Source organism: Panthera pardus, unplaced genomic scaffold, assembly GCF_024362965.1.
Source record: "Panthera pardus isolate Hobbes unplaced genomic scaffold, ASM2436296v1 HiC_scaffold_7, whole genome shotgun sequence".
Taxonomy (NCBI): Eukaryota; Metazoa; Chordata; class Mammalia; order Carnivora; family Felidae; genus Panthera; species Panthera pardus.
The window spans coordinates 75,040,636-75,064,970 of record NW_026527002.1 but is presented as its reverse complement, the minus strand read 5'-3'; the positions used below and the strand labels follow the sequence as shown (position 1 = coordinate 75,064,970).

The following is a 24,335-nucleotide window of genomic DNA, read 5'->3' as shown; positions in this document are numbered from 1 at the left end:
GTGCATGCATGTGCGTATATGCACATGCGTGTTACGCATATGTGTGCACTTGTGCACGTATGTTATGTGTATATGCACGCACATTTGTGCCTGTGTGTTATGTGTGTATGTGCACATATATTATGCACACGTGTCCATTCATGCATGTGTGTATATGCATGTGCTTAGCATATTTATACATGTATGTGTGTATGTGCACACACGTTATGCACACGTGTGCACTTGTGTGTGCATATGTGTGTGTGTATGTAGGACCCCCACACTGGCTTCCCTTTACCAGATACCACCAGTGGTAGGTGGATAGCAGAGGAAGCAGCAACATGGTCGGAAGATTCAGTCAACCAGCCAGACTTCCCTGGACTTAAGAGATGCCTGTTCTGTTCTGCATCTGCACCGTGTTTAGCTGTCGACAAGACCCTTTTCCCACTGTTTACCCCGTGATCACATCCCCCACCCCCATATTGTCCTTACGAGGTCATCAGGCACCTTCGATTGTCTCCTTTTCTCCCTGAGTGCCTGCAGGTTTTAGAAGTGAAGGGGACTCTACCCACTCTGAAGCTGCACTGAGATGTGGGGTTTGAATCCAGAGTTTCGGACCTGAGGCCCAGTGCTGAAAGCTGGCCTAAGGCAGCCCTTTCCCTTCACAAGTTAGATACAAGGCTCCTCAGACACACAAAGGAACCAAAATAAACTAACACAACAAAAAAGCAAACACCGGAAAGCCAGAGGCCTGGTAGGCGGTGGCCGTGGGCATCACTGTGCTCAAATGTACTGTAACACGCTGTGAGATTTTGCACATTTTGTTTTTCTCGTGGAAACGATCCCAGAGACACGGTCACCTTCGGGGCGTGGCCTGAGAGTTCCCGAGCCGCCTTGGTCATTTGTGGGGGACTCCCCACCTCCCCAGAGCTTCCCACCCGTCCGCTGGGGTGGGGATAGCGCTGCGGCCTGTAGGTGGGGAACTGGGTGATGGGGGGCGGTTCCCGTTCACATACATTATTCGTGATGCCGTCCTGAGGAAGGGGCCCAGCTCTTCACATAGGATTATGTTCAATGCACGTATACTCCATTGCCCAAGGCTCTCCCTCGGAGAGCGCTTAAAAATAGCTTAAAAAAAATTCTGCCAAGTTTCAACATGGAAGAAATGTGGACGCATAAAATTACAGAGCAACTGTTGGCCCAGCGTTAATTATAGCTGATCCGGAGCATTTCTCATTTTATTTTGTTAATCCACTTTCAGCACAGGAACACCCATGGGATTTCTCCCTTGCATTGAATAAAAACGTTAACTTTGTGAGTCACAGAAGCTGCTGTGTTCATCAGCATTTTATGAGACGCGAGACGATAATGCCACAAATTAGCGCCTGCGCGGCTGGGAGCTTCAGCCCTCCGAACCTCAGGGCTGGGAGGGCACCTTGGAGATCATCTGTGGGTGTGGCGGGCCTGCCGGTCCCAGTGGAGGCAGTCGCTGGGCGGGGCTGTCTCCTCCCTGGCTCTGGCCCCCGTGGCTGGTGACCGTGGCCCCGGTGGCTGGTGACTCTGGCTGGCTCTCTCTCTGCACATTAGCCTTCGGAGGAGGCTTGAAGACCAGGTTTCACTTTAAAACATTTGAAGGCCACTTCTGTTTCGAGCCTGTAGAGATTCAGAGACTTACATAGAACCTGTCATATTGGAGGTGGGAGCCAGTTAGGGGCTGGGGGACCCAGGCCCTGACTAGCCTGCTGCCCTTTCTGCTGCCCTTGGAGGTATTGGTCTGGGCTGTGCCGGTCACCGAGGTATCGGTCACCGAGCTGGGCACGTTGCCTTCATGGTGTCCCTCCACAGCAGACGAGGAGACAGAAGCCCAACAGGCCCAAGTACACACAGGGGCCAGGGTCACGTGGCTGCTTGGGCAGAGGTGGGTTCACGTTTAGGTCTGGGCTTCATGGCTGCCCTTCTCTCCCACTTCATGTGTCATTTTATTTTAATTTAATTTAATTTAATTTAATTTAATTTAATTTAATTTAATTCTCTTTTGTTAACTAAAGACATTTTTTTCAATGTTTATTTTTTTAATTGTTTTAATCTTTATTCACTTTTTGAGAGACGGAGCATGCGCGGGGGAGAGGCAGAGGGAGAGGGGGGACACAGAAGCTGAAGCAGGCTCCGGGCTCTGAGCTGTCAGCACAGAGCCCAATACGGGGCTCGAACCCACGAACTGTGAGATTGTGACATGAGCCGAGGTCAAATACTCAACCGACTGAGCCACTCAGATGCCCCTTAAATGTTTATTTTTGAGAGACACAGAGAGAGAGGTGGGGGGGGGGACCCAGAATCTGAAGCAGGCTCCAGGCTCTGAGCTGTCAGTGCAGAGCCGGACATAGGGCTTGAATCCATGAACCGTGAGCTCATGACCTGAGCCGAAGTCGGACGCTTAACCAACTGAGCCACCCATGCGCCCCTCATGTGTCATTTTAAATAAGAGATTCACTTGTGAATCAGAGTCTACGTTTTACCTTACGTCTTTACCTTTAAAATGTGCTGTGTAAATTTTTTAAGTTGATGTATAGCACCCTGTAGAAAGGTATGTCCGGAATAGACAAACAGCTCCAGGAAATGTTCACAGACTGAACTCGCCGTGTGCCCAAACAGAACCCCGCCATACCCTAGAAGCCTCGACCCCAGGACCTCGAGTAAGGGTGACCCCAGCCTGACTCAGAGAGTGCGAGGAATCATGTTGCTTTTCTGCTTCGTGTGACCGGAGGCTCGCCTGTCCTCGGAGTCCGGCTTCTCTGGCTCAGCATCAGTGCCGCACAGAAACGCAGCTGTAAATGGGAAGGCACCGTAAGACATGAGAATAACTTTTGTGCAGATTCAGAATTGGGTGGGCAGTGGCTGATGGTGATGAGGACAGAGAATCCGTGGCTGGCTGCAGTTGGGTCTGATTCACCTGCTGGGCTGACCAGGATGGACGCAGCCCCCACTGGACAAGCAGCAGCGTCACATGGGGACTCACTTAGGATGGGCACTCGGCCTGGGGTTGGGGGGGTGGGGGTGAGCTCTGCTTCTGCTGTGTGCTCACCTGCCTGCCGTGTGCATTTTGGTCACCTCCCTGGGCCCAGCTTGTGCATCTAAAGTGGGGACAGCAGCCCCTCCCTCCCTGGATTGATGTGCAGGTTAAGTGGGTGACGGGCAAACTACGGCGCCTGGCAGAATTAAGATCAGTAAATGCTAGCCACGTTTTCATTATGGCCAACTTCTTCCGTCCCGTGAACGGAGGCTGTAGTGCCCTGATCGGCCACCAGAGGGTGTTGCTAGCACGTGTATGGCGGCCACTCGTTTCCTGCCTGTTGGTAACAACCCATGTTTTTGTTTTCTGTTTTGTGATTTGCTAACAAAGCCGTTTGTCCTGTATGTGGTGGCCCTCTGTTTCCTAGTTCTAGACCTCTTGCCAAGCCGTGCAGTGGACACGCTTACTAAGTGTGTGGTCTGGGTGGGCAGCACCCACGTCTGGAGCTCTCATTTTCCAGCTCGCCGCTCCCTGGAGTGAATTGCTGTAGTAAATTATGACAGACACGCAGAGGGCGAAGTCCCCCCTTTTGGTGTAGCTCCTCTTCTTCGTTGCAATTAGCGGTTGGAAGTGTCTCTTTAAGCTTGATGCGGGCTGTGGGTGGGGGACCGGGGCTTGGGCTCCTCCCAGTGACCTGCTGTCGTGTTACAGGAAATAACGTGCTGTCCCGGCACATGTTGGCCACCAGGCGAGTGGCCCGTTGGAAGGTGTGGGTCAAGTTTTGACCTTGTGATTTATCGGGCTGGTTTCCTTGGCAACTCGCTAACTTCTCTGAGCCCTTGCTTTCTCCTCCATAAATTGGGATGATGATGGGGAGGAGGATGATGAGGGTGATGACGATTGGGGTGGGAGCATCGACTTCGCTCCTTCACGGGTCGGTGGGGAGGATCAAGGGCCCACAGACATGAAGCTCTGTGTGAGCGAAGGAGGCAGTATAATATTATTCTGTGGCTGGGTTGGGCAGGGAAGGTTGAGGGTGCTACTTTGGGCCACGAAGTCTTCGTGTCTCCCCTTCCCATGGCTGACGTGGGGACTTTCCTCGAACCCCCAGCTTTGGGAGCTCCGGTGCCTTTTTCTGCCTGGCCTCCCCTGATCCTGGGCCCTCTGCGCACCTGGCCCGCCCATGTGTAGTTCTGGAATGTGGCACTTCAAGGCTAGGCTGTCCACACCCACCAGGCATCGTGTTGTGCTGGGTATAACTTTTGTGGAGAGAATGCCTTTTTCTTACTGATTCCGAATCGGAATCTGTCTTGCTCTGCTGGTTAAACCAATTTCCTCTTTTTTTTTGTTTTCCTTCTTTCTTCTTTTTTGTTATCTGAATACTGTGCGCTTTTCTTTGTCATCCTAACGTTTCATTTGGAGAGAATGGCAGAGAGGCATAAGGCATAACGTCTCGTCTACCCTTGCCTGGCCAGCCACGTGTCTAATCACCTCAGAGAGAAATATCGACCCATCATCAGCCGTGGGAAACGTTTTGTCCCGTGTCCAGAGTCTGTGTCTCCAGCTCAGTGTCCGCAGCTGTGGCCTCGCTGCTTCTTCCAGCCAGCGTTTGGCCCAAACTGCCTGGGGTCAATGTCTACCTCCCCGCAAGAGGGAGACCTTATTTTGTCCCTTACTTTACTATCCCTTTATTTCTAATACCTATTTAAGCGGGCTTTAAAAATTTCGTTTCTTTCTCGGATGCTCACCCGTGTGATCACGACTGTGGAGATCTCTGAAACGAAGGGTAGCTGGCCTTTGAATATTCCTGTCCAGAGCCAGGAAGTGTTCCTGGGTATTGGGGGCTGGCTGGTTAGGAAGAGAGTCTGCAGCCCGCACTCTGCCTCCGTCTGTCCGTCTCTGTTTTCTCGGACAGGGCTCCCCGTCTTTCCCCGGCAGGCTGGCTGCAGCCCTCAGGTCACCCGCACGGAAAACCTCTTCTCAGAGGTTGCATTTGGAAGCCCTCAGGACAGGTCTAACCCACGAACTTGATCTGTTTGGCCTGCACAGGTTGGGTTTTGTTTTGTTTTTGCAGAAAAATCTCATTCAGTTGCCAGTGTTTAAAACCCCAGAAATTCCAAACACAGATTCAGCTTTTTGGCCTCCTTCGAGCTGGGAGGCGGCCCCATTCTGATGGGGCAGCCGTCCGTGTGCCTCGCTGCTCCTGCCTCCCTTGGGACGGGCCTCCTGCCGTGGGGGCCGGTGGCCTCGCCACTCCTGGGCAGGCTTCCCCGGTGGGTTTTCCGAGGACCAGGACTTGCTGTCTGCCTCCAAAGGCACCCTCATGTGCCTTCCTACCTTGGATTTGTTCTCCCCCTCTACTCTGAAGGCTTTTCAAGGGTTGTGCTCTGCCCTTGTTGGCTGGCTTCTAGTCCTCGTTTTGGGAGCTCCCTTCTCCTGCCTCAAGCTGTCCTACCATCTCCTGGGCCAGCTCTGCCTCCCCTCCTGCGAAGTCTTCCTCCACATGCTTTCCTGTGGCGTGTGGTTAGTATGTTCCTGTATAGACACATGCCCACATGCATGCATGTACAAGATGTGTTCCTTCCTAACTTGTCCGTTTCTTTCGCACTGACCGAGTGGCTTTGGAACCACGTAGGCCTGAATTTGATCCTCTCGTACAAGTGATAGCATTCTTATCTGTAACAGGGGATAGTGATGTCTTCACGGCTGACTTACATAGGAGGACCGCCTTGTACAGCTGTGTCGACTGCACACTGCACCAGGGCAACACATCTAAGGGGACTCATTCACCTCATATATTTGTGTATTCCTTATGGCAGCTTTCTGCAAATGGTAGGAAAGTGTCAATGTTTCAAGAAAATCAGTATATTGTGACCACTTTCTGACAGGGGGAGCTAGCGTCTTGAGGAAGGGGTGCATTTACCCCCTTTCTCCTGGAGGCGTCTGTTAGCGACAGCCCTGCTTGTCAGGATCACACGCGACGGAGTGTGAAAGTGCTGGCATTCAGAAAATGTTTGTCTTGTCCTCTTTCTGGAAAGCAGGGTTTCAAATACCGTCACGGAAGTAAGCCCGGAAGTGGAGCCCCCAACCCCAGGGTGTGTTGGGGGTGCTGGGACAAGAGCGAGGCTCGAGTCAGGCTCTCCTGGGCTCGCGCCCGCCCTCCCTCCCAGCACTGAGACCGAGCTGCACTTCCGTGGGAATCTGGAAGTGTTACCGAGTCCCGTTGACTCAAAGACTCGCGTTGTAGCATCGCTAAAATCAGGAGCTGTCTTACAGCCTGTGTGATAAGAAACCAGTGTGTCTTAGTTTATTTGGCAGCGTTTTCATCTTTTTTAGTGGTATGTAAAGTATCAGTGCCTCTTAAAATGGGTGTTGTCTTAGATTTGAGGAAATACAATAATAAAACCCACTTCTTAGGATGGCTGTAAGATTAAGTATAGCGTGAGCCTTGCGTGGTGCGGCTGGTGGCGAGGGTTTAATTGATTTCAGCTCCCTGGTCTTTTACTTCTTCCTCATCGAATCGCCTGTGTGTTTGGTTACCGCAAGTTCCCGGTCATCGTGGTGACGATGATGATGTATGTGGCGCATCCACAGCTGGTGGAAGGTTCTGTAAAATAAATAAACTAAATGGAAGATAATGTCGTGTCCTGACCCACGCCTCTTTTCCCGAAGATAAAAGGAAGAGGTATTTTTGATTGTACGAAGCTGCGCAATGAGCCTTTTTCATCACATTGGCTGTGACAGCAATCTGGCTTTATGTTGTTAAAATATTTCCACTCTTATTGGAAAGCTGCCAGCTCTTACGAATTTAATAACTTAAGGGCGAGTGAAAAACAAGAAAACAAAAATATTTAACTCTGAAAGAATTTGCCAGCCCTACTGTTTTCATAAGATAGATAATTTAATGGGATCTGAGTTTTGGCTGTTGAACTCTCTTTGAAGTTCATCAATCTGAGTAGAAGATAGTTACAAAGCAGAGGGTGATTTATACTAACCCAGAAGAGGAAAGAGATTTTTTTTTTTAAACCAAAGCTTTTAAATAGAGTAATCTAATAGTCTGGTAATGTAGCATTTTGTCTTCTTGTGAGCGTTGATAAATGTTTAAGCATGTTTAGAATCATCAGTTCGTCTCACATTTATTGAGTGCCTACTGTGTCCCCAGCGGCATCATTGCTGAGGGTAAGATGGACGGCGTTGGGCTGGGTGGGGCTCCGGCTACAGGGAATGGGGGCTCCGGGGGCGGAAGGTGCTTGACATAGACGTGGGATGCCAGCCCTTCAGAGCCCGTATCACCCCGCTATCCCACAGAGGTGGGCACAGGGACCTGGACTGACCCCTTTCTGCCCAGCCACCTCACCCCACCCTCCTGAGCCCTAGATTTCTCATAGGGTGTTTGGGATTGGATGGAGTTGTGGATACGTCAGGCAGGATACACGCCGCTTCTCAAGTTCAGTGTCCTTTCTGGAGGAGCCACACTGGTAGGCAGAGGTCTGTTTTGTCTGCCACGGTACTTTTTATTTATTTTTTTATTTTTATTAAAAAAATGTTTTTTTAATGTTTATTTATTTTTGAGAGAGAAGGGAGAGAGAGACAGAGAGCGAGCAGGGGAGGGGCAGAGAGAGGGAGGGAGGCACAGAATCCAAAGCAGGCTCCAGGCTCCGAGCTGTCGGCACAGAGCCTGATGCGGGGCTCGAACTCACGAGCCGTGAGATCGTGACCTGAGCCGAAGTCGGACGCCCCACCGACTGAGCCACCCAGGTGCCCCACTTTTTATTTGTTTAACTTTGTATTTTGAAATACCTTCTGGAAGGTTTCAAAGATAGTACTGAGAAGTCTCGTATACCCTTTGCCTGATTTACTCCATTTGTTTTTTGATAAAATATACATAGCATGAAATTTATCATTTTGACCGTTTTTAGGAATACAGCTTAGTGGCTTTAAGGACACTGACAGTGCTGTGCAGCCATCCCCACTCTGCAGCTCCAGAGCTTTCTCATCAGCTCAACCCCACCCGAGTTACGTCTTATGTAACTCTTGTACAGTATCAGAGCAAGGAGTTGGTGTGGTACGATGTGCGCGCATAGTTCTGGTCCCTTCTTATCACGTGTGTGGGTTCGTGTAGCCACCCCCTCAGTCCACAGGCAGAAGTCTTGTTGACGTTTTGCCGGCGTGCGTGAGGAGTAGAGATGTTACCACCCTATATGCCCTCTGTACCCTCCGCTTGTCGTTGTCGCAAATGTTTCTTCTGCATATATTGAGAACCACATCAGACAGACTTCTGCTTTTTGCTTCAACTGTCAAAAATACTTCAGGAAACTAAAAGAAAAAGGAAAATCTGATGCATTTGCCCGTATTTTTACACTTTCCTTTGTACTTTTTTCCCTTTTGATGTCCCAAGATTCGTTGCTTTATCGTTTTCTTTCTATTCAGGGAACTCCCTTTAGCCATTCCTAGAGGTTAAGTCTGCTGGACAGCGTTTTTACTTTTCCTTCCTCTGGGAATGGCTCAGTTTCCCCTTTATTTCTGAAGGACGTTTTTGCTGGATGTAGAATCGAGGTGATCACTTGCTTCCTTGCTGCACTCGAACAAGTGCCACTTCCTTCTGGCCCGCGTTGTGTGTGTTGGGAAATCTGCTGTCACTCAGATAGTTTCCCACATGGGAAGCTGTTCTCTGGGGTCCCCCCCTTGTCTCCAGTTTTCAGAAGTTTTGATTATCATGTGCCTTGGCGTAGATTTCTTTGGGTTTATCCTGTTTGGGATTCGCTGGCCTTCTTGAACGTGTGGGTTTATGTCTTTTGTCAGAGTTGGGAAATTTTCAGCCATTATTTCCCCGAATCCTTTCCCAGCCCCACTGTCTTTCTCCTCTTTTGGGACCCTGGTGCCACACAGGTTAGATCTTCAGTTATAGTCCCACACGTCCCTGAGGCCCCGTTCAGGTTTTTCAGTCTGTTTTCCCTGTTAATCAGATTGTGTGCTTTTCCTTGTTCCATCTTTGAGGTCCTTGATTTCTTTCTTCTGTCTTTTCCATTCTGTGTTGATGCTTGAAAAATTATGAGGAATGACTTTTTCTTGAATTCTGAGCATTTTAGGTGTAATGAGAGTCTGGATCCTCTCCGAATCTTCTGTTTTAGCAGGCCCCCTGACGCTGCTCTGGTGCAGACTTGGGGTGTTGCTTCGCCACTGCCGGTGAGGGTAGGTAGAACTCCAGGCTCCCTCCTTGGCCTCTGTTGATGCCTGCGGGAAGATGTGCGCCAGTACTGCTGGGCAGGATGGGGGTTCAGGCTCCCCACGGGGCCTCCTCTGACCCCAGCCCAGCAGGGAGTGGGAGGGGTGCTTCCTTAATTGCCTGGTCCGGGTGGAACCCTGCTCGGCCTTTGCCCACAGGGATGGGAGTGGGCAGCAGTGTGGTCTATGGGCTTTGGCTCTTGTAGGGTGGCTGTCGTCCTGAGCTCAGTGCTGGGAGAGGGACCGGGGTGGAGGGCAGGGTGGACGGAGGGTGGAGGGGCCAGGGCATTAGGGCCCCTGAGGGGAGGGAAAGGATAGGCGTGCATGATGTTTCTTTGTCTCTCTGTCTCCTGTGATGCACAGCAAACTGCTCAGTGATGCCGTTATCCTCAAGGGGAAGATAATGGGGCTGTCTCTGTTCTACAGGGCTCTGTATTATTTAGCTGTATTACGATTTTGATGATGATAGCAATAATAATAATACTAATATAAATAAAATAAAATGAAATAAAATAAAATAGAATAAAATAAAATAAAATAAAATAAAATAAAATAAAATAAAAAACTCTGTTGTAGGACCAGGAGACCTGGGATGCCTGAATGCTGTCCTGCTCTGGTCATGCCACCTTGAGTGTCCCAGAGGAGATGGACTTACAAAGGACAGCAGCAAAAGGGACAGCATGCCCTTGATTGTGTGCTGGGGCCGGAGCAGCCTGTGAGCTGGCTGAAGCATGTGACTTCAGCTCAAGGCTGAACAGACTGTTTACTCAAGGGCCTGAGATTTGTGGGGAAGTCCCCTTGGGAGCAGGCCAGCTTTAGCTCACCTGTGTGTTGCCTGTGGCCAGAGTAAGAGGTGGGACCTGTTAGCTCCCAGTGACCCTCCCCGGCGTCCCAGGGGCCTAACCAACCTCCCGGAACCTACAAATCCATTCTACTTCATGACCTTCTTCAGGGAGTGGGGTCAGAGGCTTGCTCATCCGAGGTCCCCAGACAGGGTGGTGGTAAGCGGGTGGAGTCAGAGGTCACAGACAGGATGTGGCTTTTCCTGGCTTGGAGTGTTTGCACATCAGAGTTTAGAAATGGGGACTTGCTTATGCAATTATTTGGAGATTTTCCTTCTTAATAGTATAGAGTAGTTGGCCAAAACTGGCAAATACTTCATAGAAATTGAACACTCAGACCCCAAACTTCTGTGATTTTCTTTGTGTTGAACGTGTGATTTTCTCTCTGAATCCTTTTGTTGAGGAGGAGTGCACAGCAATTGGACCTAAAAATGCATCCAAATTATAGCATCTTCATCAGAATGAGCTGACAACATAATTATGATTGTTTTTCAGGGTATAAGATACATTTTTTCATATTCGTCCACTATAAAAAATGAAAATAGCTCCCCTGTTGTTATTTTGGTGGGATAGCAGTTCTCCATGTTTGGGGGGAGGCAGTCTGATCTGCCACTCTCTTCCCACGTGTTGGCATTTTGCTTTGTGAGCATCTTTACGGAGGGCACGGTTTCCCTCCTTCTCGGAGGCCTGCGGGGCGTTCAAGAGGGAGCACGGTGTGTTCTCTCTGGGCTTCTGGAAGCAGCCACTCTTAAATCCAGGGTTGAATCGGGGCACCTGACGGGCTCAGTCTGTAGAGCGTGCGACTTGTAGTCTCGGGGTTGTGACTTTGAGCTCCACGTTGGGTGTAGAGATTACTTAAAAAGAAAATCTTAAAAAAAAAACTCAAGGTTGCCCGGTCGGTGGCAAAATAGAGCCCGCCCGCTGGTGCAGCTCGGGGCAGTCGTGTGGGCCTGTGGGCTGTTCCACGGCTGCGTTCCTTAGCGGTGCCGACCTTGGCAGGGCCACGTGGCTCCGGGGAGACCCGGGCCCAGGTCAGGTAAGGCTGCATTCCACCTTGACTCTGCGCTTCCCTGGCTGGGTGGCCGAGGGGAGGGCAGCCTCTCTGAACCTCCTGGGTCACGTGTCCTTACCTCTGCCCACACCTTGGGATCTCCAGGTCTAGCCTCCACCCGCCTCGTGGAGCGGACGTGCAGCAGGCTCTGGGGAAGCACGTGCTCCTTGACAGCAGGCAGCCGAGGTCAGGTGCCAGCCTTACAGTGTGGCAGACTCGCCCGACCGCTGAGCGATGGTGGCGGCTGACTTGCAGCAGCCTCCAGCACTTGGCCAGACATAGATGCAAAGGTAGTCTTATTTGTCTGGTCTCTAGACAGTGCCTGGTATGCCTGTGAGCGGAGACCCCTCCCCATAACTCTGTGGCCCCCGAAAGTTCTGTTGCGTGAAATGTCACAGAATTCTCCTTCTCCTGAAAGCGTCACAGAAACCGATAATCCGTACAGGTCTGTTGGGAAGTAGTTTCGCAAAAACCGTAAGATGCACCTGTTCCCTGACGTGTCCGCCTCCCCTGGGCAGCTGGGGCCTGCTCCTTGGGGGGCTCCCGCCAGAGTCCTCTCTGCCCCGGGGCCTGCAGGGGGCGCACCTGTGCCTGCTGCTCAGGACGTACTACAGTGAACAGGGAAGAACTTGATCAGTGGTTTGGGGATTATGCTCTTTGGAATGACTTTCATTTCAGATGCTGTTGGTTACGACGGTGAGGATTTTAGCCTGACTTGAAGGAACTCCACTCACGGGGTGTAGCCGAACCAGCTCACGTCAGAAGCGGGTCGCAGAGAGTCTGGTCTCTGCTTCCTGTGGACCGTGACTCGGGCAGCCTGCTTGTCCTCTCTCAGCCTCGGTTTCCTTACCGGTGGGAGGGGGATTACAAACCCTTTTCTGCCTGAGTCATGAGATCGCTGTTGGGTCAGCAGGAAGCGTGTTGAAAACAACGTGGCCTCGTAGAAAGACAAGAAGTGTTGCTGTAATCTCTTCCTCTTTGAATGGGAAGCATTTTGGGCTCCTTAGGAATAAAGCATTTCTTGGAAAAAATAAAATATCGATTGACACTATTCACGAGAGTGCCACTGAAGAAGCAGTGTTCTGCTTTGTTACATTTCTGTTTCTGGTGTTGTTTGGTCGGGGACAGTTCTCTTAGGTCGCCACCCCTCCTGCTCGTTCGTGGAGAAGCCCTTCCTTTGGATCCAGAGGGGGTTACTTGTGCAGCTCCGGTGCCTGGTGGGGCTCCGTCCTCACCGTGGCAGTGGCCAGCAGGCTCAATGCCTTTCTTTCCTGTCTCCTCCTGGGAGGGGAATCTTGCCGTGAGGAGAAGGAGGAGGAAAATAGGGGTGGGGGAGGGCAAGGGGGTGGAGAGCAAGAGAGAGTCTGGTGTTAAGATGGGAGAAGTAAGCGTATGGCAAGTGGCAGAGAGGAAGGATTGGTGTTCTGGAGAAAGAAGTTACTGGAACTCGGTCGTTGGGCGGGAGGGGCCGTTGCCTTGCCCCCCTGTCCAGTGATCTTCCAGGGTGGGCTGTGGCACCCTCTTGGCAGGTGCAGGCACTAAGGATGCACTGTCTTCGGAGAATTTTAAAGCAGTGACAACATTTTTTAAAAAGTTTAATTATTCTGAGAGAGAGTGCAAGCAGGGAAGGGGCAGAGAGAGAGAGAGAGAGAGAGACAGAATCTGAAGCAGGCTCCAGGCTCTGAGCTGTCAGCACAGAGCCCGACATGGGGCTTGAACTCATGAACTTTGAGGTCATGACCTGAGCCGAAGTTGGATGCTTAACCGACCCAGCCACCCAGGCGCCCCAGACGTCATAGCATTTAAGTGTTGGTCTGCTTTTTTGTTTTTCTATCTCCCTGATCCACCAATTCTAAACAGTGTCAGTGGTAAAGATACTGCCTGCACTGGGGTAGCCCACTCCCATGGGTCCCCTCCCCGCCCCCCATCTGTGCCAGTGCTGGTGCCAGCCTTCATACCGGCAGGAGTCAGGCCGGGTGGGTGGGTGGGTGAAGGTGCAGGTGGGCGGGCAGGTGTGGCGGAGGAAGCCCTTGGAGGCCGTCTTCTGGTGGCTGCACGTGAAATAGGAACCAAGGTCAGCGGCCGCACGGGAGGATGGGCGGTGGGAATGGAGGGGTCTGAGACATTTGTTCACCATCCACGGAGAGCAGGTGGCCTAGAGGTGGCCTAGGATCGCTGTAGATCCGTCCAGCCTCCACAGAGAGCACGTGGCCTGGAGCGTGTGTGCCTGCCAGGCGGCACGGAGAGGCCCCGTGGGGCTAGTGATGGTGAGGGCCCGGCCGTGTGGGTGACGTGGGCGCGGGCACGTGGTCGGTGGAGTGCTGTGGTTTCCTGAGTGCCTGCTGTGTTCCCACCGCTGAGTGGGCACGTGAGCTGCGTGTCCTGTTTCGTACCAGCAACCGAGGGGTTCTCACTACTCCTCGGAGATCGCCCAGCTTTACAGCACTCACGGGTAGGGCTGGGAGTGTAGTCTGGGTCCCTGCGGCTTCAAAGCCATTGTCCTGTCCATCGTACCAGTTCTTGTTGTCAAAAAAAATTCCAGCTTCTAACTTTTTTTTGATCCTAAATTTAATATTCCTATCTGTACCTACAGTTATCTTATCCAACTAAAAATGAGCGTTTTCCCATTATGTCTTCCTGCCTAGTATAATGGGATGAACTCTAACAGACTATTAGTAAATATTTGTGAATGGTGGTACTGCTTTCAAATAGGAATTAAGTAGCTTCAAAAAATCAACAGATTCCCATTCTTCTGGTTTCCAGTCCCTGTGCCGGCCAGTGCAAGGTGTCTCGGCTCTTGAGAAATGCTATTTTGATCAATTTTTTCCTGGTACCTAATTGGAGAGAGCCTCGCCGGAGCACTTCATTGCTGTCAGTGCGGTGCATTCATTTGAAGGCTGGGTTTCGTTCTTTCGTGTTGCCATGTCGATGCCAGAATCTGGGCTGTCTGGTAGGCTTTGGTAACGGGGGAGTCCGTTTCAGATGCTATCCGGAAGGGTGGTGGTTTTGAATTTCGGAAGAAAGAATTTTCTGGCAATTGGGGCCCCCTGAAGTTAGAAGTGAGCTGCCTGGTGTGGAGGTATCCACGAGAGGGACGCAGTCAGTTGGAGGCTGGCCATTGCTCAAAAGGGCAGCCTTCAATATTTTCCTTTGGCGACTGGAAGTAATCATTGTTTTTGTTCAGATGAAATAACGCAGTTTGCTTTTTCTCCCCCCGCTCACAGAGAACACGGCCATCTTCATGTGCAAATGCTGTAACCTTTTCTCACCGAATCAGTCGGAGCTCCTCTCCCACGTCTCTGAGAAGCACGCAGGAGAAGGGGTTAGTGCGGACGAGATCATCATTCCCCTCAGGCCTCTGAGCACTCCTGAACCCACCAACCCACACAAAAGCGGAGATGGTAAGGGGCCCGGGGTGCCGGGTGAGGGGCCACGGCCACGGATGTGCCTGCTGGTGACGATGGCTGTGATTTGCCTGCCAGCCCTTCGAGGCTGGGTTTCTGTTTGCTGGGCATAGAAACCCGGAAGGTTCCTGTCTCCAACAGTTAACAGTTGTCCAGTTGTAGGTCCGTTCAAAATAAGGTTGTGGTTTTGAATTCACTGTACCTGGCCTCTGCAGGTGCTTCTCTGGCTTTGGAAGGAAGAATGAACGAAGGAACGAATGAATGATTGAGTGAATGAAAGGCGGGGATAGTGTCCAACAGCGTAAAAAAAACAAACGAACCGTGAGCTTGTTGTCGGACGAGTGGGGGTCTCAGCCAGCTCTAGGACCTACCAGTTGCATTACCTGAGGCAGATGATATAGCTTCTCTGAGCCACACCGTGCTGCCCTGACAAATGAAGAGAACAGGCCTGTCACCAGGTGGGTGCTGAGGATTGGATGACGCCTGGCACAGGAGACAATGAAGGGAAGCTGTGACAACATCACGTGATGAATGTGTAAGAATATATAATCTGAGACCCCGCGTTTCTGGACTGAGCGTGTAACCCTGGAACAAGGATCCAAATGGCGAAGCTTTGGTTCGCACAGACTCCACCAGGTTCACAGTCGGCGTGTGAAGTGAGCTACATCTTGTCTGCAGCGTCCAGACATCTCCCACTGAATGGCGTCAGACGCGGCAGGTGGATGGATTAGAGAAACCATCTAGGCCCCGTAATTAGGTCCCCACGGACAAAGACAATGTGTAGCCCGGTAAGAGCAGCTGCAAACGACAGTGGGGAAACAAAGCCCACAAAACTATTTTTATATGATGAGGGACAGCGGCCAGTCGTCTGTGCAGAAGTGCAGTCTGTGGCCATCAGTGTTCCATCACAGGATTCATTAGCCACACTGATAACCGACTGCTCTTTCCTGGGAATATTCAGGCTGGCATTTCGAAATGGACTGGCTTATTGATCATCTGTCTGACGTCGTTAACGAGGAGAGAGTCCAGACCAAACACGTTTTGGTTAATGAGTCCCTCTGGCCGTTCCCAGGGAGCTCAGAGGAATGCACCTGACACAGGAATAAGTTGCTGAGAAGTTAAGGGAAGTTCTGCAAGTCACTGTTAGTGGCGGAAGATGAAACCGAGAGAACCCAGCACCTGAAACTGGTGATGGCGAGTGAGGAGGAGCAGGAGAATCTGTGTCCTCGTCACCGGCAGCTGGTAGTGCTGTGTTCACGGTGTTTCAGCTCCATCACTGGCCTCGTGAGCTCTTTCCACTTCGAGAAAGCAGCACTGAGGTGGGAAGTCACACATGATCACATCTCAGCCGATAGCGCACGTTTGATTCTCTTTGCTTTGGGGACGAGGAGGGGGAGGGAAGTCAATTTGTCATTAAGAATCTACCCAATAGCTTGATTAAAAACGGGCAAAAGACCTGAACAGACATTTTCCCAAAGAGGGCATACAGACGACCAACAGGTGCATGGAAAGATACTCAGTGTCACCACCCATCCGGGAGGGGCAGGTTACAACCACAGTGAGGTATCACCCCACGGCCCTCGGAACGGCTGCCCTCAGGAAGACAACAGGTGCTGGCAAGGACGGGGAGAAAAGGGAACCCTCGCGTCCTGTCGCTGGGAATGTAAATTGGTGCAGCCACTATGGAAAACGCTTTGGGGGTTCCTCACAAAACTAAAGGTAGAATTAGTAAATGATCCAGCAATCTCACTTGTGGAAATACATCCAAAAGAAATGAAGGATCTTGAAGAGATAGCCACACTCCCGTGTTCATTGCAGCATTATTCACAATGGACAGTCTAAGTGTCTGTCAACAGATGAATGGATACAGAAAATGACACACACACACACACACACACACAGAGGAATATTATCCAGCCATAAAAAAGGAGAAGATCCTGCCATTTGCAACATGGACAAATCTGGAAGATACTATCCTAAGTGAAGTAAGCTAGACCCGGAAAGACAAATCCTGTATGATTGCACGTAGATGTGGAATCCAAAAGAGCTGAATTCATAGAATGAGAGAATAGAAAAGTGGCTTTCGGGCAGTGGGGGGATGGAGAGATGATAGTCTGGAGGGCACAAACTTTGAGGTGAATAAGTCCCAGGGATCTAAGGTGCAGCAAACAACATTGTATTGTATACTTGAAGTTTGCAGACAGAGTAATCTTAAGTGTTCTCATCAAAAGAAGAAAAATGGTTACTATCGTTCATTGTGGTGAGCATTTCACAGGGTATTATGGACATTAAATCATCTTGTACACCTTGAAGAAAACATATTGTGTAACCTAAGTATATGCAGTTTTTGGCTATCAATCATGCCTTAGTAAAGCTGGAAAAAAAAAAAAAGAAAAAAGAATCTGCCTAATGCTAAGGCCTTCACAGTTCAGCCACGCCTCCCTCTGCCACCCAGCCTGGGAGTGAGTAAGGCTCATCCTTCCAGACCTCACTGGAGGATCCCTGATGACTTCCACATTCCCCACGGCTGCCTTCCTGTTGAGCAGTTAAGATGCCTTGGCTTGGGGAGCCCACGTGGCTCAGTCAGTTGAGCACCTGATGATTTCATCTCAGGTCATAGTCTCATGGGTCGTGGGTTTGAGCCCTGCATTGGTCTCTGTGCTGAGCGTGGGGCCTGCTTGGGATTCTCTCTCTGCCTCTCTCTCTGCCATTCTCTCGCTCTCTCTCAAAAATAAAGAAAATAAACTTTAAGAAAGAAAAAGACGCTTTGGCTTTCCAAAGAGTGTAGCTTAACGGACAGATGGAACCAAAACTTTACTCAGGAGCTGATTTAATCAGAACCCCTGTCTCTGGGGTTGAACATCTGTAGACTCAGAAGAATGGATAAACTCTTTTGTAAAATTCATATGGCAGAGAGAAGTCACGTGGATTAACATGTCGAGAACTTTGAGAAAGCTTGTTACAAACCCTTAATTCTATTTTTATTCAGCTTTGCTTATTAAGATTTTCTTCCCACTAAAATGAAATGCGAATGAGGTAAAAGAATCTGAATTTTTCATTTCATTTCTAAATAATGAATAAATGATAAGAGAACAGATCTTCTGGAACTCTGTGCGTCAGTGTTTTCTAACACACACGTGTGCTGATTTCCACCACCCTTGCCCTCGTTACTGATCTTAGTGAAAGAGATGACTGTTTGCTCGGGAGGCCATCCCGGGCCCCCCTCTTCCTAGGGATCCCTCTTCCTGTTCGTCTCCCTGACAGCCAGCCCACCAGGCCCGTGTTCCCCCTCTTACCTGCTCTGCAGTCGTGGTCCATCACTCTGTGGGGATGACCGTGTGGGTTTTTTTTCCCCTTCATTCTCTGAATGTGGTGATTTGTATGGATGCATTTGCATACCCAGGGTCACTTCCTGGGATGCACCCCGCTTGGTGACGCCGCATAGTCCTTTTTAATATGCTGCTGGAGTTGGTCTGCTACTATTTTGATGAAGACATTTATGTTTAGATGCAGAGATAACGGTAGGATCATTTCTCTGATGTCTTTGGTTTGGGAATCAGAATGGTTTGTGGCCTCACAGAATTAGCTGGGAAGTGTTCCCTCCTCTTTTGTTTTTTGTTTTGTTCTTTTTTTTTTTTTTTTTGGAAGATTTTTGAAGTGTTAGTGTCCGTTCTTCTGAAATGTTTGATAGAATTCACCAGTGAAGCCCTTTAGTTCTGGGCTTTTCGTTTTTGGTGGGAAGATTTTTGATTACTGACTCCGTTTTTTTGCTTGTGATAGGTGTACGAATATTTTCTGTTTCTTCTTGAATTCTTTTCGGTAGTTTGTGTCTTTCTAGGAAATTTTCCATTTCCTCAAAGTTATCTGATTTGTTGGCATATAATTAATTGTTCATAGTATTCCTTTAGAATTGTAAAAACCTTTTTTTGGTAAGATTAATACTAATTGTCCATCTTTCATTCTTGATTTTAGCTGTTTGAGTCTTCCCTCTCTTTTCTTGGTGAGTTTAGCTAAAAGTTTGTCAGGTTTTTTTTTTTTTATTTTATCTTTTGTTTTTCTGTCTCACCTCTTTACACTCTTAATTTCATTTTATTTTTTGTTTTCCTGCTTGCTGTGCATTTGGTTTGCTTCTGTTTTCTCTGGTTTCTTGAGTTGGAAGAGTAGGCCACTGATTTGAGATCTTTCTGTATTTCACATAGGCCTTTACAGCTATAAACTGCCTTGTGAAGGCTGCTTGCACTGCGTCCCATGAATGCTCACATGTTGTGTTTTCCTTTTGATCATCTCAGTGTATTTCCTAGGTTCCCTTCTGATACTGTCTTTGACCCATGGGTTATGTAGGGGTGCCATTTAATTTCCATGTATTTATGAGTTTTTCAAATTTCTTTCTGTCCTTTTTTAAATTAAATTTTAATTCACATACATTACTACATTAGATGCAATATGTAAGAAGATGGTTATTCTGTATTTTTATACATTAGGAAGTGATCACCATGATGGCTCTGGTTACTCTCTGTCACCATCTGTGGCTGTATCGAAGTTATTACAATATTATTGATTATATTTTCTATGCTATACTTTTCATCCCCGTGACTTATTTACTTTGTCCCTGGAAGTCTGTGCCTCTTAATCCCCTTCATGTATTTAACCTGTCTCCCCAGCCGTCGCTCTCTGGCAACCACCAGTTCTCTGTAACAACGAGTCTTTCTGTTCTGTTTGTTCTTTTGTTTTTTAGAATCCGTATATAAGTGAAATCATATATATTTATCTTTTTCTTTCAGACTTATTTTACTTAGCATGATACCCTCTGGGTCTGTCTGTGTTGTTGTGAATGGCAAGATTTCATTCTTTTTTTATGGCTAGGTAATATTCTAATGTCTGTGCGTGTGTGCGCATTGTGTGTGTATACATATGTATGCACATGTGCGTATATATACATATGTATGTACACACCCCCCACATCTTTTTTATCCATTCATCTATTGATGGACACTTCGGTTGCTTCCGTATCTTGGGTATTGTAAATACTGTCGCAGTGAATGTAGATATGGATGTATCTTTTCAAATTAGTACTTTTGTTTTCTTCAGTACCTAGAAGTGGAATTGGCAGATCGTAGGGTAGTTCTTTTTTTAACTTTCTGAGGAAACCCCATCCTGTCCTCCACAGTGGCTGCACCAGTTTGCATTCCCACCAACAGTGCACGAGGGTTCCTTTTTCTCCACATCCTCGCCTGTCTCTTGTGTTTTTGATTTTAGCCATTCTGACGGGCGTGAGGTGTAGTTTTGCCTTTGCACTTCCCTGATGATGAGTGATGTTGAGCATCTTTCCGTGTGTCTTGTTGGCCATCTGTAGGTCTTCTTTGGAAAAATGTCTGCTCGGGTCCTCTGCGCGTTTTTTAATTGGGTTTTTTGTTGTTGTTTTTTGTTATTCACGCGTGTGATTTTTTATTTCTAATTCCCGTCCACATACTTTGTATGATTTCAGTCTCTGTACATTTATTGAGACTTGATTTATGGCCTAACATGTGGTCTGTCCTGGAGAACGTTCCACGTGCAATTGAGAAGCGTTGATGTTCTGCTGGTGGTGGTGTTAGGCTTTGTTTTTACAGTGCCGTCCACGTCTTCCATCTCCTTGCTGATGCTCGGATTTTATAATTGAGGAATATGTGCTCAGAGACTGGGGGAGTTACGACAACACCCTCAAGGTTACCTGGTCAGTAGGTGGGAGAGTGGGATTGGACCCAGCTGCCCTGGTGGCATTTGCTGCTTCTTACACTGATGTGGGTATAATCGAATTCTTACCCTGAAGCTACTTTAAGAATTATTTTCCAGGGCAGCCTGAGTGGCTCAGTTGGTCAGGCGACTCTGGGTTTTGGCTCAGGTCATGATCTCATGGTTTGTGGGTTCGATCCCCACGTTGGGCTCCGTGCTGACGTAGAGCCTACTTGGGATGCTCTCCCTCCCTCCCTCTCTGCCCCTCCCCGATCTGCATGTTTTCATGTGCACACTTGCCCTCTCTCAAAATAAATAAATAAAAACTTAAAGAAGAAAGGAATTATTTTCTTTTGTTAACGAATTTACCTTCGACCTAAATTTTTCTTGAACACGTTTTCTCTCTCTCTTTTTTGGTGTATGTATACTGGAAGATTAGTTGCCTGTACAGTTTAATTTTTAAAAGTATTTAAGACTTTAATTAAACTCAGATTCTTAATACGAGCAAATTTCTTCAAAAGTCTTTCATTAAGAACTCCCGAGTCTTTCTTTTTTCTCTCTGTGCGAGTCCATACTATTTGAGGCTTCTAGAAGCTTAGTTTCTCTCTAATGATTTCTATTCAGGCTTAACCTTCACAATTCATTTTAAGTTGAGAGATACTTGAAATGGTTTAATTAAACCTTTAACTGAGCAGTAATTGATTTATTATTTTGGTCTCCCTTTATAACATGAAGGTTCCTAAATCCTTTGGTTTATTTTATAGCCTTTTAATCTTTTTTGCTCATGTAGGAAGTGGTCTGCATTAGAACCTTTCATTTTCTCCCCTCTTCCTAATCAAGTCTCTGGCTGTGGTCCAGGAAGAAACTGCCTCGTGGAGAGAACGTGTGTGTGTGAGTGTGTGGTTGTGTCGGTGAATGTGTGTGGGTGTGTGTTTGGGCATCAGTGATGGGTGAGCATGTATGTGCCCACATCTCTTCGTCCTGATGGCGCCTGGGGCAGGCGGGCTTCCTGGAGCTGGAACTCAAGCGGGTCACCAGAGAGCCTTGTTTGAGCTCTTTTATCTTGTTCCTCTTTCAGACTTTCCATAGAAACTCTTCTCCTTCTTATCTCTTCCTTTCCTCCCATCCTGCTTCTTTTTTTTTTTTTTTTTTTTTAATGTTTATTCATCTTTGAGAGAGAGCACAAGTGGAGGAGGAGGGGCAGAGAGACAGGGAGACACAGAATCCGAAGCAGGCTCCAGGCTCTGAGCCGTCAGCACAGAGCCCGACGCGGGGCTCGAACCCACGAACCGTGACATCATGACCTGAGCCGAAGTCAAGACACTTAACCAGCTGAGCCACCCAGGTGCCTCTCGCTTCTTTATTCAGGAGCCGTGCACCTGTTACCTGCCTGGGTGCTGTGCTGGGGGCAGGGTGCCGGACGCAGGGGGCGCTGTTCCCGTGGGTCCACCTCCTGGCTGGTGGGTGGCTGGTGGGCAGAGAGGCGGTTGTGCAGTGCAGTGGGGAAAGCACTTCTCTGGGCCCAAGTGCAGGCTGCTAAAGAGGGGGTCACAGAGTCTAGTTTGAGGGTGAGAGGAAGCTCCCCACAGGAAGTTGGCATCTAAATTTAAGTGTCTGTGTCGTCTCTTCTGGACAGCTGCCGCCATAAGGTCTCGCTGAGCGTCCGTAGGCGTGTTGCACTTGCTGTTCCAGAAGCCACCGAAACCTGAGCCCTCTCTTCTACTCTGGTAGGCAGCATGGGGGTAGTTAAAGAGCACCCATCTCGGATACACTCGTTCCAGTTGTGGAGCGGTCACGTGACAGCCATGGCTGCCGTGGCCCACAGCCTGCTTTTGTGCAGATTACGAAAAGGCGCCCCGTTCTGGGCTGGTGAGTTAGTGGTAGCAGGCTTTCTTTCTGGGCGAACCAGCCAACAACGTGATCGGGGCTGATGCAGCCCGTGCGCAGTGCCCACCCGCCTCGCGGAGCATGGCCCAGGGATTGGCCCTCCGCGGGCACAGCTGCGGAGGCCCTGCTGCTGGCCTACGGGAGTGGCTCTCGGCATCTGTCACAGGGAGATAAGATGCCGGCCTTTATTTTTGAAGAGGTTATGGGATAAATACATGTTAATACCTAATGCCTTAGTACGTGGTGAGTGCACGAAGCACTTCACGGCCCCGGAGTCAGAGCGCTCCAAGGCTGTAGCTGGATGACACCGTCATCACTTCCCTGCAGAGTGCAGAGGACAGGTCAAATCGTATTATTTCTGCGCTCGGGAATTAACTGAGCCGACACAGGAGTGAAGCTCACGGACTCGGAGGCAAACAGTGGGTTTAAAGCCTTGCTCTGCCACTCATCTCTTCTGTGTCTTGCGGCAAATTGAGCGATCTTCTTAAAACTCAGCATCTTTTTCTGTAGAATGGGAATAACACCAGTGGTTCCCAGGCATTTGATGGGGAAACGCATGTGAAGTGCTCTGCGCGATGCTGAGCTGTACGTGCTTAATGATCGCTGGTTGTTGCCATTGTTCGCATGACATTTCCGCATCATTGCTGGGAAGTCCACGGGGAGCAGGCTTGGGGTGCCTTGCCTCCCCGGTGCCTCGTGTTCCAGGGCCAGCCGCAGTCTGTCCCGTGAAGGGGACGCCGCGTTCCCCATAAGCCTAGAAGGCTCACACTCCCGCGCCTCTGATATATAATTCATCGTCTTCCCATTGCTTCCTGGGCTCGTTGGAAGTAAAAGTCGGAGACTGAGTGTCAGGCCCAACTGTGTGAAGAGTTTCAGGATTTTCCTAAATTCTTGAGTTGGAGTGACACGATTAAGCCGCGGAGTGAGGGTGGTGGCTTTCTCCTTAGTCTTCAGCACAATGAAATGTGGATGCCCCGAATTCTGCCCTGGCTTTCTTGCCGTGTGAGAAACTCTAAATGAAGAAATCAAGGCAAAAGTGCAGTAATGAACAAGAACGGGTGTGCATTGACGAATCACGTGATGTGATGGTGGCCTGGCTGGGAGGCTGATAGTTCCTTCAGGGAGACTGTCCATGTCAGAATATTAATGAGCATGGCCGTAGTAATGAGCAGCTGTCACTTATCCATCACCTTCTAAGTACTACGCTCAACATCTTAATGGGTTGCTTTTATTTATAAGTGACTATAAAACAGACAGTCTTGTGTTTATTCTTCATATTGGAAATGGAAGCTCCGGGGATTGAACTCAAGGCGGCCTGTCTCCCAGCTGTTGTTCTCTGCACCACACACACTGGTGCCTTGAACATGCTGAGCACCCACCCGAGGGGTACGTGACTCAGTGGAAAGATCTGGGCCGGGGAGAAGGAAACCTGGATCCTGGCTCTGAGCTCAGCAGCAGGCTCTGGAAAATGTGCTGAGTGCCTCGAACCTTTGAGTCCCTCATTTCTTTTCCTATTGAGGAAATTACATTTGCTACATCCATCTCTTAAGGTTTTTATGAGGATGAAATGAGATAATAACTGGGAAAGTGCCTCGCACACTTGAGTGATGTACAAATAAAGGGCTCACGTTATTAGATTTTTAGTAGCGTGGAGCTGTTTTTTCATGGTGCCCATGTTGTCTTCTGATTGAATTTAAAAACCCTTGGCAGAGGCTTCCTGTCCCTTGCTCGTTTTGGCCTTGGATCCTCTGACTGTGAGGAAGCTGTCCCCCAACTACAGCTTTGGGACAGGGTTGAAATGACGCATGCTGGCTCGCCCCTTTCTTCCTTTGGGAAACCGTGGACGCAGGAAATGGCCTCCTGTCATCAAACAACTGATGGACGGGTATTTACTTATTCGGTGGCTACGACATCTCCAGCTCTGTCTGCGATCCTGTGGGCCCTGGGGATTCAACCTTGGGATGTGTGACAGAGGTGGGGAGAAAGGGACACATGCAGTCGGAGGCTGTGTCGGTGACTTACATGCTACGTGTGTCTCATACTGTCAGCGTGAGACCAGCTGGGGTGGCCTCGTGGAGGAGGTTCTGAGGGTTTGAATTGGGGCCTGGGGTGCAGGAGGTGGGCACAGGCAGGGGGCGAAGTGCAGGTATAAGAAAAGAGACTGGGCTTACCTGTGCAGATTTCGGGAGGTCTAGAACATTGCCGAGCAGCTGGGAGAGAGCACA

The 24,335-nt window shown here is 49.3% G+C and overlaps 1 protein-coding gene across 6 annotated transcripts in view; it reads left to right on the top strand.

The window, feature by feature from the left end:
- ZFAT (zinc finger and AT-hook domain containing) overlaps window positions 1-24,335 on the top strand; it is a 286,033-nt gene that overhangs the window by 111,705 nt on the left and 149,993 nt on the right. For 5 of the 6 annotated variants that reach the window (XM_019459785.2, XM_019459783.2, XM_019459784.2 and 2 more), the window contains one exon: window positions 14,332-14,508. In XM_019459785.2, the coding sequence (XP_019315330.1) occupies window positions 14,349-14,508 (160 nt within the window). In that variant the 5' untranslated portion in view covers window positions 14,332-14,348. Of the gene's footprint in view, window positions 1-14,331; window positions 14,509-24,335 lie in introns of those variants that run through there. The other variant, XM_053896205.1, reaches the window with a different exon arrangement.